At 34.9% G+C, this 16,297-nt stretch overlaps 1 protein-coding gene across 1 annotated transcript; it reads left to right on the top strand.

Annotated features, from left to right (window-relative positions):
* Positions 1-321: 321 nt before the first annotated feature.
* LOC117319210 (b(0,+)-type amino acid transporter 1-like) lies at positions 322-15,261 on the top strand (the record flags this gene model as incomplete). The annotated part of the gene is made up of 12 exons (XM_033874047.1): positions 322-374; positions 1,730-1,831; positions 2,420-2,650; positions 4,187-4,330; positions 6,527-6,626; positions 7,172-7,216; positions 7,960-8,083; positions 9,554-9,657; positions 11,082-11,178; positions 12,326-12,475; positions 13,750-13,918; positions 14,161-15,261. Coding segments are annotated over 12 exons (1,405 nt in total), but the record flags the coding sequence as incomplete, so codon positions are not given.
* Positions 15,262-16,297: the final 1,036 nt, after the last annotated feature.

The raw sequence follows: 16,297 nt of genomic DNA, 5'->3' as shown, positions 1-16,297 counted from the left end.
TCACCCTAATAACCGGCTGGCCTTCTGTATCACCCGAATAACCGACTGGCCTTCCCTATCACCCGAATAACCTACTGGTCTTCTGTATCACCCGATAACCGCCTGGCCTTCTGTATCACCCGAATAACCGCATGGCCTTCTGTATCACCCGAATAATCGACTAGCATTCTGTATCAACCCGATAACCGAAATCCAAATGGAAGCAGAATATATTATTCTCTCTATTTTACAGACGGCAACGACACGATGGGTCAAAGGTAGAGAATAAGCACTGGATCCAACAGAGATCCCCAAGTGAAAAGAGAGAAGGTTAAGATGAAGAGAAAACATCGGACTTATCAGCGGTGTATCATTCGTCATCGGCTCGATAATCGGTAAAATTGTCACGTGGTAATGTATTAATGTTCATGTAAGCATTAAACTACATTCAAATTCTGGTTTTAGACAATTTGAACGCCCAAATTAAATTCAGCGAATTAGTCCCTGTCCAATGTGAAAATATATGTAAAAACTGCACTGATTATGAATTCGAGTTAGGACTAATTTTAGACATTGAATTTTTGACGGATCTGCTGAAGTCAATAGTTCATTTTGGTGGAATCATTGTAATTTTAGTAAGAGATATTAAAAGTGTCTCAAGTAGGAAGTTTCAGTAACAAGTAGTGCAGGGTTTCTTGGCAGTTGGTCATTATCATGGCTGTGAAGATCACCTGTATTTGAGGGAAGTAAGATGTGAATATCTTTGGCATCTAGACTTTAAGGCAGTATATGGTATTAAGAGTCTCCTTACTAACTTTATATCTCGGTAGTTTTAAAGATGTTACTTTACGCGAGGCTGTTTGGAAAATTTTCTGAACATTGGCATACCACTTACAATTGCTACTGATACAGTTCATTACTACAGGTAAGATTTGGTTTTACATCAAAAGTCTATGTAGGATTACACTTCTTTAACCACTACTCACACCAATCTGACGTTCAAAATTGCCGAAGATCATTGAAGAGAAGAGCCGTGGGTAATGAGTCTTGTAACAGTTTTAGGGCATCAAGGTCATCAATATATTTGTTCCTTGCAGCACATCAGAAGATTTATAGTGCAAAGAAGAAGTGGTATTTCCAAAAACAACAAATTGATGACTTCATGACATTAGGTTTCTCTGAATACCTTACTGGCGGAGTTTGAATAGCAATCATATAAGCCAAACTTTTTCGAATGACCTGAAAGGTTACACATCACGCATTTTTCCTGTTAATGATAGAAGCAATGCTACGAAAAAGTTCGATTAGCTGGTACACTGTCGAATAACCTAGGATAATCCCATATTGGTATTTGTAAAATACATCATTATTCCTTTCATAGTTATAACATATTTATAACACAGCTTTATATCAGTTTCGATATACACAACTTAATTATGATAAGGGTGTGTAATTGTAAGCAAGATTAGGATCACATTGCCTAAATTGAATAAAAAAAACAAAACATGCATTTCCATGCAGCGGAAACAGAAAATATTCACGGATAAAACAATTGAAAATGGATAAAGGGCAGGAAAGTGCTATTGTAGTACATATTCCTGTAGGTTTCCCGAAAACGACAACGTCATCAGTGGCTTCTATCTGTGCCAAACATTTTTTGTCTTTTTTTGCCATATTTAACTGTTTGTATGACTATCTGTATATGTTTGGGAATGATGCTTGTCCATTTTCACTGTCTTACATATTTCAGGTTCTGGAATATTCATCTCACCAAAAGGCGTCTTTATTGAAACTGGTTCAGTCGGGCTCAGTTTGCTGGTGTGGCTTTCAGCAGGGGTTCTTTCCCTTATAGGTAAGCTAAGTATATACCAAACGATGATAGCAAAGGAGCTGTCAATAGATGAAACGATAACATTTGGACTACAAGTATTAATGATTTACAATTACGTTATAACTTAGCCTCCCACATTGAAGTGCGGTGTCCTATTTGAACCATTCATCACTTTGGTTGTGAGGCAGGGAAATCTCAACCCGGGGAGGGAGCCAATTAAGCCGATTAATCATCATGAACCGGGGGGGTTCTCTATATCACTTCCAAGGGAGTGAATAATAATTTTTATCCTCATATGTATTTTACACGACGTACACTATTTTTCTTTTTACTAAATTCTAGTTTGTTGTATTTTACATGTTTTCAAGAGGATATGCTTTAGTTAATATCACATTTAACTTATAAATATTCTTTTTCGAAAATTCGACTCATTGATAAGAAACAATTTATCAGTTTATTCATTTTAATCAGGGCATGTCCTGAAATATAACACTTGTAATAATCATATATTAAGAAATCACGTTTGCCATTGTATTTCTGGACAAGGCCGAAAACAATCCCTTTAACATTTCTTTATTCTTCCTTATATATGCTGCATTTTCCTGATAGGTTCACTGTGTTACTGCGAGCTGGGATGTATGATACCGAAGTCGGGGGCCGAATACCCGTACTTGATGGCAGGGCTTGGGAAGATCGTCGCTTTTCTGTTTGCATGGACACAGTGCATGGTGCTGACTCCTTCGGCGGTTTCTATTTGCATGCTCACTTTTGCCGAATACCTAGTTGCACTGTTTGATAACTGTGGAAATCCTCAAATACTTGTCAAACTTTTGCAACTTTGATTTTGAGTATGTGTCTTTGAAATACAATAAGTAATGTACATAAATAAAGCGATACTTTACAGCATGCCTAATTCAAGCAAGAACGTTATATACAGAAGGAAGTAAATATAAACAAAAACATAATAGATGATTAATGTTTTTACCTTAACCTTACCTTTTCGTCTTAAAATCTTATAAATGTGAACATTGAGAGAGATGAACAACTAAGGAAATGATTCTGGGAAATTATTACAATGTGAATTTGGATGTCTTAATATATGCAACAAAAATGAAAAGTATAAAGATTCCTCTGACAAAAAACCCCACATTAGCCTGTAATGAAAAAAAAAAGAATGTTTGGTCAGGTAGTATAGCGTTGAATGCCAGTTTCATGTATCTTTATATACTGTATATCATACAAATGTGCAGTATTTCATGTTTTATATTGAATGGAATATAAAACATGCCCCTTTAAAAAATGAATTATCAAACATTTGTGTTAGCGTCAGGAGTGAGTGTGTGTGTGTGAGAGTGTGTAAGGGTGTTTGTGTGTATGTGTCTGTCCGTCTGTCTTTCTGTTTTAGTTGATAAGAGGTAGATTGATTCAGCATTGATGTTATTTCAATAACAGTAGCAACGCGTCTCGGTCAGTATGTAGTTATTGACTAAAGAACTCACGCAAGTAAATCAGCCAATCAGCAAGTGTTGTATGCAAAAGTCGTCTCGTAAGAATATAATTCCTCATTTTAATGGTGTTTTGATTGAAATGTTTAGTTAAAGTGATGACAAATCTGATATTTATTTGAAGTATATATAGATGTACATCCGGGTGGTTTCACATAGGTGCGAAATTGAACGGTTGTGCATGTAAACATCCGTTATTGCAGCACCTGTCCGATCCTTAGAAGGTTTTAAACCTATCAAATTTTGGGTTTTAAATTATGTAACAGGTTTGTATCTGTAACTTCCACCATTGCTGACTTGAATTAAACCGCAAATTAATTAATTATAGGTTTAAATCATTAGTAATAGAACAAAATGGCTGATTAACTTGCCTGAGACCTTTAAATGTTATTATGGTTAAACATTCCTGTATTGATATGGTTATGATGTATATCAGACATTGTTACTATCCATACAGCATGCTTGTCATGAAAATCACTCTTCAAATATGAATCACTGTATTTAATATATATAAATTGTATCCATGCATACATAAGGACTGTCGGACCCTCGGAATAAACTTGAAGTGAATTGAATTTGATTGCTCTCCTTCACCACCCACCGACCCTAGACTTTAATAATGCATTTTTTCCGGTTATATATCCACGTTCACGTACATGGTCTTTTCAAGCAACTTGTGATAATGATGAAAATAAAAATCTAGACGACAGGATGAAAATAAGAATTGTTGACTTTAAAAAGAAGCTGTAAGTCTTACTCAAAATCAGCATGCACGGTTGCATATAACATTAAATATCATGGAAAAAGTAATTTAATATACTAAAGATACCAAAATTGATGGGAATATTTTCAAGTAGACAATATTAATGTTTTATATTTTTCTTACTAGTCTTCCTTGCCATCGTTAACTGCTGGGACACCAAGCAAGTTGCAGGTCTACAAGTATTCTTTTCTGCAGTCAAGCTCATTGCCCTCTGCATCATAATCCTAGGAGGTTTCATATGGCTCGGAAAAGGTAAGATGTGTGTACATGTTACTGATCAACTTATAAATATTGAAGTTTTTACCATCAATATCAAATAAATTAAATTTTAATATCTCGAACTCTTGAAGACCAGGCTTAAAGTTAAAAACAATTTCTTGCAGTAAAATTCTGCATAGAATATATTCAGCTACTTCAAAGGTTTTTCATTACCCTACGAATTCGATATTAGGTCCGACTGTATCAAAATACAATGCATTCCACACAAATGTTACATTTTGTATCCAAAATGAGTTTGTTAAATATAGATTAAGATGAATTGTGATAGGGGTTTTGGAGGAAGCCTCATCCTTAGTCGTAGCCGTATCGACCACGGAAAGAAATTAAAAGAAAAACCAACTAAATCAACAGTATAAACCCTTAACATTACACAATGTAATTCCCCTATTTCTTTCAGACATGCACTCATAACGAAATTATGCCAGCATATTTTTTTTTATAAATTGAGCATAACATTAACATACATACAACCGGTAAATATCTTGATGTATCCCTTTAAATACGAGTGGGAATATACAAATATGTACCTACTCGTACCTACGCTCGGGGTGCTAAAGCGGTATATATATAAAGTTTGCACTTGTACGTCATTTAATAAACACATTCAATATAATCCAATTACACAGGTGTAAAAGCTCATCTCCTATGGGAATTATAAATAGATACAAGCATTCGTACTGAAGCGCGATCTGTTGTCTAACGTTATCGCGGAAGCACTTTTTTTATCTTTTGATGTCGATTCGCCACGCAATAGACTTCATATGACATACTCTCGACACGACGCAATGTTTCACGTTTGATAAAAGTTATTACGATAATTTTGAAACCCGCTTTGTTTTTGTTTTATTTTAACAAAGTTAAAAGGTAACCTTATTACGACAGAAACGTGAGCGTGCCTGGTACGTTTTAACATATGACGCGCATCTACATTTAATATTGGTTAAAAACAGGATGCAAGTTATTGGGATATACTAGTTACTAACCATGGTATTTTTCTTTTTTTTCCCTTCTATTTTTTTCCTCTAAAAATACTCTATTACAGGGATTTAGAAAAAAAAAAACAACATTTTAGCATACTTTGATAATGATTTATGTCATGCACGAAAGTTTTGGATACAGCTATGGCTACAGATCATTCTTCCTCCATGAACTCTATTACTAGTTTTTATGTAAGTTTATAAGTTCGGCTGTGTGTTTATCAAGACTGTTGCCCAATGTAAATGATTAACTGCCCGAGGAAATATTAAATTTCACACTTTTTGATAAAAGTATGGAGGCCGCAGTGGTCGAAAGGTTAAGGTGTTCTGATACTTTATCACTAGCCCTTCACCTCTGAGTTGCGAGTTCGAAACCCACGTTGGACAGTTGCCTGTTACTGACCGTAGGTCGGTGGTTTTTCCCCGGGCGCTCCCCGGCTTTCCTCCACCCCCAAAACCAGGCACGTCCTTAAATGATCCTGGATGTTAATAGGACGTTAAACAAAACAAACCAAATGATAAAAGTATCTTGTCTCTAGATGTGCATTCCTTAGTTCGTTGAATTTATTGAAAGGTCTAGTGTCCTGATTGACCGGGAAAATACTTTCGTTTGAAGAGTTCCGTCTAATTGCTATATTTGAGCTAGTGACGCGATAAATTCGAAAGCGAGACTTAAACGCCTGTACCGCAAAATATTTTATCCAAAAACTCACCTTCATTGCAATAACTGCTCTATCTCTATGAGAGATATGGGTGCCCCATTCATGTCATCCTTAATTGTATAAAAAATAATTGTTCATAAATCGCAATCGGGCGAACCTCGATGAGGACAGAATTAACCAGCCCAATCATACTGGAATGTATAAAATTGGTAGTTAAGATTGCTTAGAGCTCAGCATTTTTGAAATGGTTCGTCTTTAATCAGTATATGTGACCGGATGTGATGTCCTACTGGATGTCTTCGGCAGTATACCTAGAACTTCAGATCGTGTCAACACATATCACCTTGAAAATAACCCAGACTTAAAAATGAGCATTGAAATTCTTACTGAAAATAATAAAAACCGCGTTATACTACATATTTATATATATATTTAAGGATTATCCCTGTTAAAAGGTCGTTCCTACATCCGACAGTTGATGGACGTTAAACAATGAATAAAAATCATGGTTTGTCTATGTTTACAAAAAGGTGAGACAGCTTCTATGCAGAAAGGATTTTCTGGCACAACGGATTCCGCTTCGTCTATTGCAATAGCATTTTACAACGCTTCATGGGCGTATGAAGGATGGTTTGTATGAAGTTTTGTAAGCAATGAATCATATGCAATAATAATCATATCGATTCACAGCAACTAATTCGTATAATGCTTTCAAAATATAAATAAAACATTTGTTTCCTAACATTTAACATCTGTGATAGTCTGTCGATGCTATGAATCACATATGTTATATCATTGCATTCCAGCGTCTTCTGTGTCTAAGCTTCATCAATAATTAAAGTCAAATAGACGTACTACAGATAAAGGACTATAGGTAAAGGTAATTTCAGAAATGAAGTATTGATTTTTGTTTTACCTATTGCAATGTTTTATTTCATTACAGACACATGGATTTATAGGTTGACGTTTTTTTTTCGAAAATTTGTCGGTTTCCTTACCAATTCTGTGTTACTCTAAATTTACTGGTTTCAACTTGGCCACTACTGAGACCAACAATCATGGTCTTAGACTGTTATTTGTCTTTATGATTTCTGTTGCTGTTAAGAAATTAAAACAAAACCAAGCATATGAACTGTACAAGCAATTTTTAAAGAACAAATTTATTTTGAATTTAGGAATAGATTGAATTGTGTTACGGAGGAGCTGAAACACCCACAGAAGTAAGTAAAACAGCAATATTATCACTGCTATTTATCAATTTGGTGATATTTAATTAATCATGTGAATATTATTTAGTACTTTTCCGATATGATTTACTTTTTTTTTTAAATTCCCTGAATGTTTATTGTTGTAGCCATTTATTGTTAGCAAATCTGTAAAATGACGTACCATAAAGAAATTACGTGAAAATCGTTTCCAGCTGTGACGTCACAAGAGTGCAATATCCGCTCTATTGCACATGACACAAACGCGACGCACGAAACATGAGACCAAATATCACCGTGTAATATGTTTTGCATTGAATATTACTAAATTGCTTGATCGATATGGAATTGTGACCGGTAAATTATTGCATCTCAAGATGTACCGCGATGGCCGGACATGTCCTTAAATGTTTAAACAAAATCACCTAGACCTAGGCAGCAATGAGGTTTCTAGAAAGAGATAAATGGCAATTGCAGAGAAGTTTTGAAAGTTTGCACTGCGAATCTGTTCAGAGTTAACACATTACAACTTCAGTCATTGCCAGCTACCAGTATATTCATACTACTAAAACAAGAGAAAACTGTGTTAAAAAGTGGGATAAGTCATAATTGCGTACGAATTCAGTCAAAATACCTAAAAACCATTCATACATTTGAAGATATTACAAACCATGGCTGAAATAGATTTCTTACTCCGCGAATTCGCAATATTTTTCACACAAAAAAAAAAGAAATGTGTTTCTTATCTTGACTTGTAGAAACCTTCCACGAGCGAACATCTTGGGTATATCTGTCGCTATCGTGGTATATGTCCTGGCGAACGTTTCATACCTGACCGTACTGGGGACGGATGGACTTCTGAAGTCTGAAGCTGTAGCCTTTGTAAGTTAAGTTATTCAATCTAGGTAAATGTTATGTTTCAACAATGTCTTGGATTGGAAGTTCAAAGTATGGCCTTCCATGCCACGGGGAACGAATAGTTAAGATATTGCAATGTATAAGATTTGGATAGTAGCCTCCTTGCAACCAATACTCAAAGTGTTGACATGCGGTTGATTCCATAAACAAAGACTGGTGAACAGATACGAAAAGCCTAAAAGGTTCATCTCATTACCGATAAGAAGTGTTATATCATTTAAAAGGATGTTCATGCTACTAGTCACAAAAATAAACATTAGTTTACAAAATTCTAAAATGTTCAGAAAAAAATAAAGAAATTCAACGCCCCTTACTACATTTTTCGGAAATAGCTTAAACAATGTGATTGTCCATGCCCACTGCGTTGAATGAAGATATGATAACAAAAGTAGTGGTTCCCCGACCCAAATTCAAGTTACAGACGGGCCCATAATCATGTGTGTTTATGTGTAATGGAACAGTTAAAAATGAGGCATATGTGATATTCTTATTTCTTATATTTAATTGTGATATCGATATGCTTTATGTAAACAATATACAATATCGCACATCACAGGTGCACGAACAGTCTGTCACGTAATCTGTAAACTTTATGTACTCGTTGCATATCAATGAACAGACTGACAAGCCTACCTCCATGTTTAAACGGACTGCGTACTTATAAACTGGTCGGATTACGCACCTAACATGTTAGTCGAGGCAATAGAAGCTTATATTATTCTCAAATAGAAAAAAACATTTTTAAATACTATATTGTATACAAGTCAATTATAATTGTATTATATGTTTAAAGTACGCCCTGGTTTAGAATCATAATTCTTTGATCGCAACAGCTGATTCACATACAAAAAATCACATTTTCTCTGGCAATATGTTCGGTGGTTTAGACTAGGTTCCTTAAAATCACAGTATTTCTCGTCAATCTGAAATAGCAAACATGAATTAACAGAATTACTTTAATTTTGCTCTGACAAAAAGTGGTATATAATTTTGTACTCCAATGCTTACACACAGGCCGGGGACAAAAGCGAAGTATAATAATTGAGCCTCTTTAACAACTCAAGAGTTCCGAGCTCGAGAGATATAATTTGATGAAGACCACGAGAAAGTGTTATGGTCGCCGTCCTTATCTCACTTTGGAATACTCTTATTCTTTGTGCGATATGAATTAAGATGTCTTGGATGTTGGGTGATATGCCTTCTGGTTTCTTTCAATTTGAGAATAGGACTAGATTTGACTTAGATGTCGTGGCCGACGTCGACACGAGACGCTTGTCCTTTCTGAACACATGGCTTTTTCACCCTAGTGCGTTTTCAAGGGTAGTGATGGTCATGTAAATCTATATAATTGTGATCGTAGTTTGCCCTGTTTAACGATTTTGACTTATACTTACGGTTTCGCTTAAATGTCTGTATTCTTCGTTGTTTTCTCAGACTTGGGGAGAGACAGTTCTTGGACCAGCCGGGATTATCATGCCTATTGCAGTGATGTTATCGACTATTGGTGCTGCAAATGGATCCTTGTTTGGTGGGTCCAGGTAAACTTCTTTCTACTAAATACTTGCTGTTGAAAATAGTGTTTCTAATATCTCCAGGTTTACCCATTATTTTGTCCATACCCAGACTACTCTTACACATTGTACATATGGTGTTGAAATGAATTGTTGTATATTCCTATCACCAGTTACGCCTATTGTTGTGTCAATCTCCTAACTTACATATTGTATATATGTTCTTTCTATGAGCCGTAAGGCTGCAAGTTGAATAAACTATTTCAGGATTGATAAGGTAAGTAGAGATTTAACCTGGCGCTCGCGAAACAAGCAATGTGTACCTTTCCTAATACAAATACACTTCAATGCAGCTAAAAAAATAAAGAAAAATAAAAATTCTTTTTACACTTGATAACTATGAATTTAAAAAAATAAAACAAATCGCTCTTTACACGTTGTTGGACAGCAAAATGAATCGGAAAACACTAAATAGCGTTGCGGTGTTGTCATTGACGACAAACAGTAAACACAAAAGTTCGAAAAGAAAACAATGCAACCACATGTTTTAAAGTATTTATTCAAACATCTACATATTATTTTTTGTGAAATGACAATGTTGGTTAATATCGCGTCCATTTTGTTGCTCACGACATAATATTTCAATATTTTTATAAAAAGTGGTTCGCACTCGTGAAAATATCGATATTCTGTCATACTCGTGAAATATATGTTATATTTAACGGAAAACCATTCAATTTTCATTTATTGCATTTTAAATTAATACGTTTTATTAGTTTGATAAATTTCTATATTGCATTTCTGCCAGCGAAATATAAAAAAATCAACCAAACTAATAATACTTCTATTTTCACTGCAGCGATGAGTGAAGATATACCATTTTGCAGTGAAAATATAAGTTTTCCGTTTTTGACCAATCACAGCGAAATTTTGTATTCATCTCATTGAAACTTTTCTTTTTTAGTCGAAGCGGAGATAGACATATTGGGTATTTTTCTGTATTTCTGAAATATTCAGACTAGTTTTTGACAAAATACTCACTTAACGTTAGCTATCCATGCACATACCAGTATTTTCTGATAACAACATAAAACGCTGAGATCGCGCTGATTATTCCTTTCATATGGCGCCGTCAAGTTGACGTTGACTAACGTCACAAAGATATGACGTCATTACTGATCTTCGCACTTTTTGACACTATTAATTTTTCGATGTTTTTAATTTTGTTTTTAAGTATACAACATGCAATTAAATGAATTGTTCATTTCATAAAGTATTCCCATCGTCATATTAATTGAGATAGCCAAGAAAACTGTATAAGCGATATTTCCAAATACATAATGACTGTAAATAAAACTGAAGAAAACATTAGAAATGTGTTATTATTGTGACATTAGTCAGCTGGCGTGTGCTTGGTGATATTTATGATTTTTTGTATTATCTCGACACAGGATCATGTATGCTGCGGCAAGAGAGCACCAATTACCTGAGGTGTTGTCATACGTGAGCTTTAAACAGTACACACCGATACCCTGTATTATCTTGACTGTAAGTGAATATGATTTTTTTTTCTCGCTGATAATTTTCATCGACATTTAACTTTTGTACCAGCAGTTCCTGCTTTTAAAACAGTAATTATCGAATTCGTAGGGAACTTGTCATTTTAAATTCCCTTTCGAATCCATATCAATCGTTAATAAAGTTTGTAATGTTGACACAAATCGGATATATATATATAAGTTTCTCTCTTTTCTCTTATTCAAACTATTAATACATATCCATTAGGCACCATTACAAAATTGTTTCTTTTTAACCAAAATCAGCTATTGTATTTAACCTGACACATGGCGGACGAAAGTCCCCGAGGTCAATAGGAGCCTGCTTGTTGCGTTTAAATCGCTTTGAATAATAGTTAATAGGGGCCGCGGTAGCCGAGTGGTTAAGGTGTCCCGACACTTAAACACTAGCCCTCTGCCTCTGGGTTGCGAGTTCGAAACCTAAGTGGGGCATTTGCCAGGTACAGACCGTAGGCCGGTGGTTTTTCTCCGGGTACTTCGGCTTTCCTCCACCTCCAAAACCTGGCACGTCCTTAAATGACACTGGTTGTTAATAGGAAGTTAAACAAAAACAAACCAAACCCTTTGAATAACGACACGGTTTCGAGTATACACGTGTACTGGACGTTCTTTTTTTTAATTTTTTTTAATATTTTGAACTATTGAATGGCTAAAGTGACTATTACACGGTCCTATGCGAACTATTGAGCACCTGTGACGTTTCGGAATTCACTCCTATCCTTTCATGCGTCTAAGTCACTCAGATGTCAACAATGCCAGACGTCAGTCATGACGACTTCTAGGCCTACAGTGAAGTCGATATTTAAGTGGTTATGTAATAAGATAAGTATATATATGTGAACATCGGTCGATTACCAGTACCTTGTGTCAAATATATATTGCACAGACACAGATGCTATATTTGTATACTACATAATGCATTGGATTACAAACCTATTCTACCTTTACATCTATATAGCTATATTTTGAACTTTTCTCGAGCTATATGCCAACGTCATCACTGACATGTCCTAGAAAGACGATTGAGCTGCAGTTAAATTTAGCTATACAAAATTAATTTTGTATTAATTAAATATGCGAATACTTGATGTTTTTTTTTTTTTGTACAATGCTTTCAGACTATGCTCGCCCTGGTGTTTATTATGATCAGTAATATACGAAGCCTGATTACATTCTTCAGTTTCGCAGCCTGGTTATTTTACGGACTTACCGTTTTAGCATTGCTGGTGCTGAGATTCACGATGAGGGAAGTTCATCGTCCAATCAAAGTAATTAACACCGTGTTTCCTTTATATCGTTTTTTAGTTAATGCTTTGTCAGTTTCGCTTAACTGAAAATGACATATACGTTCTTCTTTTCTCATAGAAACAATGCTACGAATACATTTTTTTCATTGTGACATCTATCATACACCTTACAATAAAATGTATAAAAAAATGTTTGGCACAATTATTTCCCAGTATCTTTAAAAATGTGTTGACAGCTTCATTTTTATTCAGGAATAAAATTATCGTTACGGGTCACCGGGTGAGACGTCAAATGACAGGGTCAAATTGTGTATCTTTTCACTGATAAACAATTTGTTGTGACAGTTTGAAGCAAATTGGTCAAAATCAGCTGATAAAAGGTTAAGGTCATCCGGTTAAATGTCAATGTCAAATATTGTATCTTGACTGATCAACATTTTGTTACGTCACTATGCAATAATTGTTGGTCAGTAGAAATCTGGTATCTTTTAACTGATTGATATTTTTATGACATGATTAAACAATACAACTGTAATAATGTTAGATAAAAGAAAGCAATGAGGTCAGTAGGTCATAGATCAAGGTCACTTTGGCAAAGTAAATATTTTAATCTTTATACTTTGTTTATGACACTATTAACCTATATAACTCTATGATTAAGATCAGAGCCACTTGGTCAGAGGCCAAAGTCATATTTTTATAGGATCACTGATTAACACTCTGTTTTAAGATTGTGAAGAAAATTTGGTCTTAATTAAACAAAAAGGCATCCTTTCAATGATCAAGGTTATTTGGTCAAACGTAATTTGATATTTAATTTTAAAGGTCAAGGCAAACGTCGGTCTCTGACTATGATCCTGGTTATTAGTTGGGAGGTATTTAGGATTTAAATAAAGTGAATCATATCTAACAAACGACTTTTACACCGAAATGGATATATGTGATGTATATTTTACTTCTTTGCCACACGACCGGACCCTTCATGACCTGTCAGTGTTCTGTTCTAAGTTTGAGTCTAATCAGGAAAGCAAAATTGCTGTCATGACAGTTGAAGTTTAGTACTACGATTTCTCATTCTCAAACATTTCTTCTTAGATATCTCTTAGATTTCATATGTAGGTTCCCCTTGTCTTTAACTTCGTTTTCATGTTTCACAGAAAAATAGTTCCTCATATTCCTCATATATCTTAGATTCATTTGAAGTTTATCTTGTTATCAGATCATTAAAGAAACAATCCAAATCATAAAAAGGTGTGTACAAATATCATTTTTGAATATCTTGTTATATTTTACAGATCTTTATTTTGCTTCCTGTGGTGTTCATGGCATTTTCCGTGTACCTAGTGGTAATACCGATAGTCCAAAATCCCACCAGTGAGTTCTTGTACGCATGCGCATTTATATTTGGAGGTCTGGTGTTCTATGTTCCGTTCGTTCACTTCCGGGTTGATCGTGGCTGTTGCAGTAAGTCGCTACATTCACCAGAATTTAAACATACAATGTAGACTATAATTCTTTCCGCCCGAGAAGTGCATCGTAATTATGTTCAATTCAATAAATTATCAGTAAGAGAGCGAATTCATCAGAAATTAAATGCCAGGCAGCTGTCTATACTACTTGATACCAGGGTCTGAAAATGAGATTTAGTTATTTATCTGAAAGTATGATTTCGTCTTGTCAATTATTTCATGGTTTTCGTTTAACAGAACCAGTTACCAGATCAATCCAATGCCTGATGGAAGTTGTACCAAGTCCTTACGACCTTGACGACGTGTCTGGATACCAACCATAGTCTTCATCATTTGTAATTTCGCAATTATCAATTACTCTGAAACTCGGTACATAGCACAATTTCAGACATCACAATTGTTGTTTTAGATGTCTTAGCATTTATTCGTAATATATCTATAATACCAAGTTTGTTGACAGCTTAAAATAGATCAACAGCGAGCTTATTTAAAAAAAAAAGACTGCAAATATTACAGAACAGGTTGCGTTACAATTTGATGATATGCATACTTAGGTATCTGTGTTTTATTGTTTTGCTAGCCCACGTGTGTCATTATATGATTATTTGATATCACGGTATTCTGTTTACATTTTAATTGATTGGTCTTTTGATAAACCACAAACAGTTGTCATAATTGTTTACATTTTAGTGATTTACATGTAAATCTAGTGGATAAAGCGTACAAAAAATTGATATTTGGAACAAATAATATATTCCATTTATAACTATGATATATTGCACGTTCAATTAATGGATTACACGTAGACTGGATGGATTACACGTACGATGGATGAATTACACGTACAATGGATGGATTACACGTACAATGGATTAAGTACACGTACAATGGATGGATTACACGTACAATGGATGGAGAACACGTACAATGGCTGGAGTACACGTAGAATTGATGGATTACATTTGCAATGGATGGATTACACGTACAATTGATGGATTACACGTACAATGGATTGAGTACACGTACAATGTATGGATTAAACATACAATTGATAGATTACATTTACAATGGCGGGATTACACGTAAAATAGATGGATTACACGTATCATGGATGGATTACACGTGCAATGGATGGATCAACGTACAATTGCTGGATTACACGTACAATTGATGGATTACACGTGCAATAGATGGAATACACGTACAATTTATGGCGTACACGTACAATTGATGGATTACACATACAATTAATGGAGAACACGTAGAATTGATAAATTACATTTACAATGGATGATTTACACGTACAATTGATAGATTACACGTACAATGGATGTATTACACGTACAATGGATTGAGTACACGTACAATTGATGGAGAAATTTACAATGGATTGAGTACACGTACAATTGATGGAGAAATTTACAATGGATTGAGTACACGTACAATGGATTGATTACAATTATAATGGAAGAATTACACGTACAATTGATGGATTACACGTACAATTGATGGATTACACGTACAATGGATTGAGTACACGTACAATGGATGGAGTACACGTACAATGGATGGAGTATATTTACAATGGATGGATTACACGTACAATGGATTGATTACACGTACAATGGATGGAGTACACGTACAATGGATGGATTACACGTACAATGGATTGAGTACATTTACGATGGATGGAGTACACGTACAATTGATGGAGTACACGTTCAATGGATTGAGTACACGTAGAATGGATGTAATACACATACACTGGATGGATTACACGAACAATTGATGGATTACACGTTCAATGGATGGATTACACGTTCAATGGATGTATTACACGTACAATTGATGGATTACACGTACAATGGAAGGATTACACGTACAATGGATGGATTACACGTACATTCGATCGATTACACGTACAATAGATGGATTAAACTCACAATAGATGTATTACACGTACCATGGATTGATTACACGTAGAATGGATGTAATACACATACTCTGGTTGGATTACACGTACGATGGATGAATTACACGTACAATTGATGGATTACACGTACAATTGATGTATTACACGTATCATGGATTGAGTACACGTAGAATGGATGTATTACACGTACAATTGATGGATTACACGTACAATGGATGGAGTACACGTACAATTGATGGATTACACATACAATGGATGGATTACACGTACAATTGATGGAGTACACGTACCATGGATTGATTACACGTAGAATGGATGTAATACACATACTCTGGTTGGATTACACGTACGATGGATGGATTACACGTACAATTGATGGAGTACACGTACAATTGATGTATTACACGTATCATGGATTGAGTACACGTAGAATGGATGTAA

Source organism: Pecten maximus, unplaced genomic scaffold (genome assembly GCF_902652985.1).
Source record: "Pecten maximus unplaced genomic scaffold, xPecMax1.1, whole genome shotgun sequence".
NCBI classification, from domain to species: Eukaryota; Metazoa; Mollusca; class Bivalvia; order Pectinida; family Pectinidae; genus Pecten; species Pecten maximus.
The sequence above is the reverse complement of the archived record's forward strand: the minus strand, read 5'-3'. Positions and strand labels throughout refer to the sequence as shown.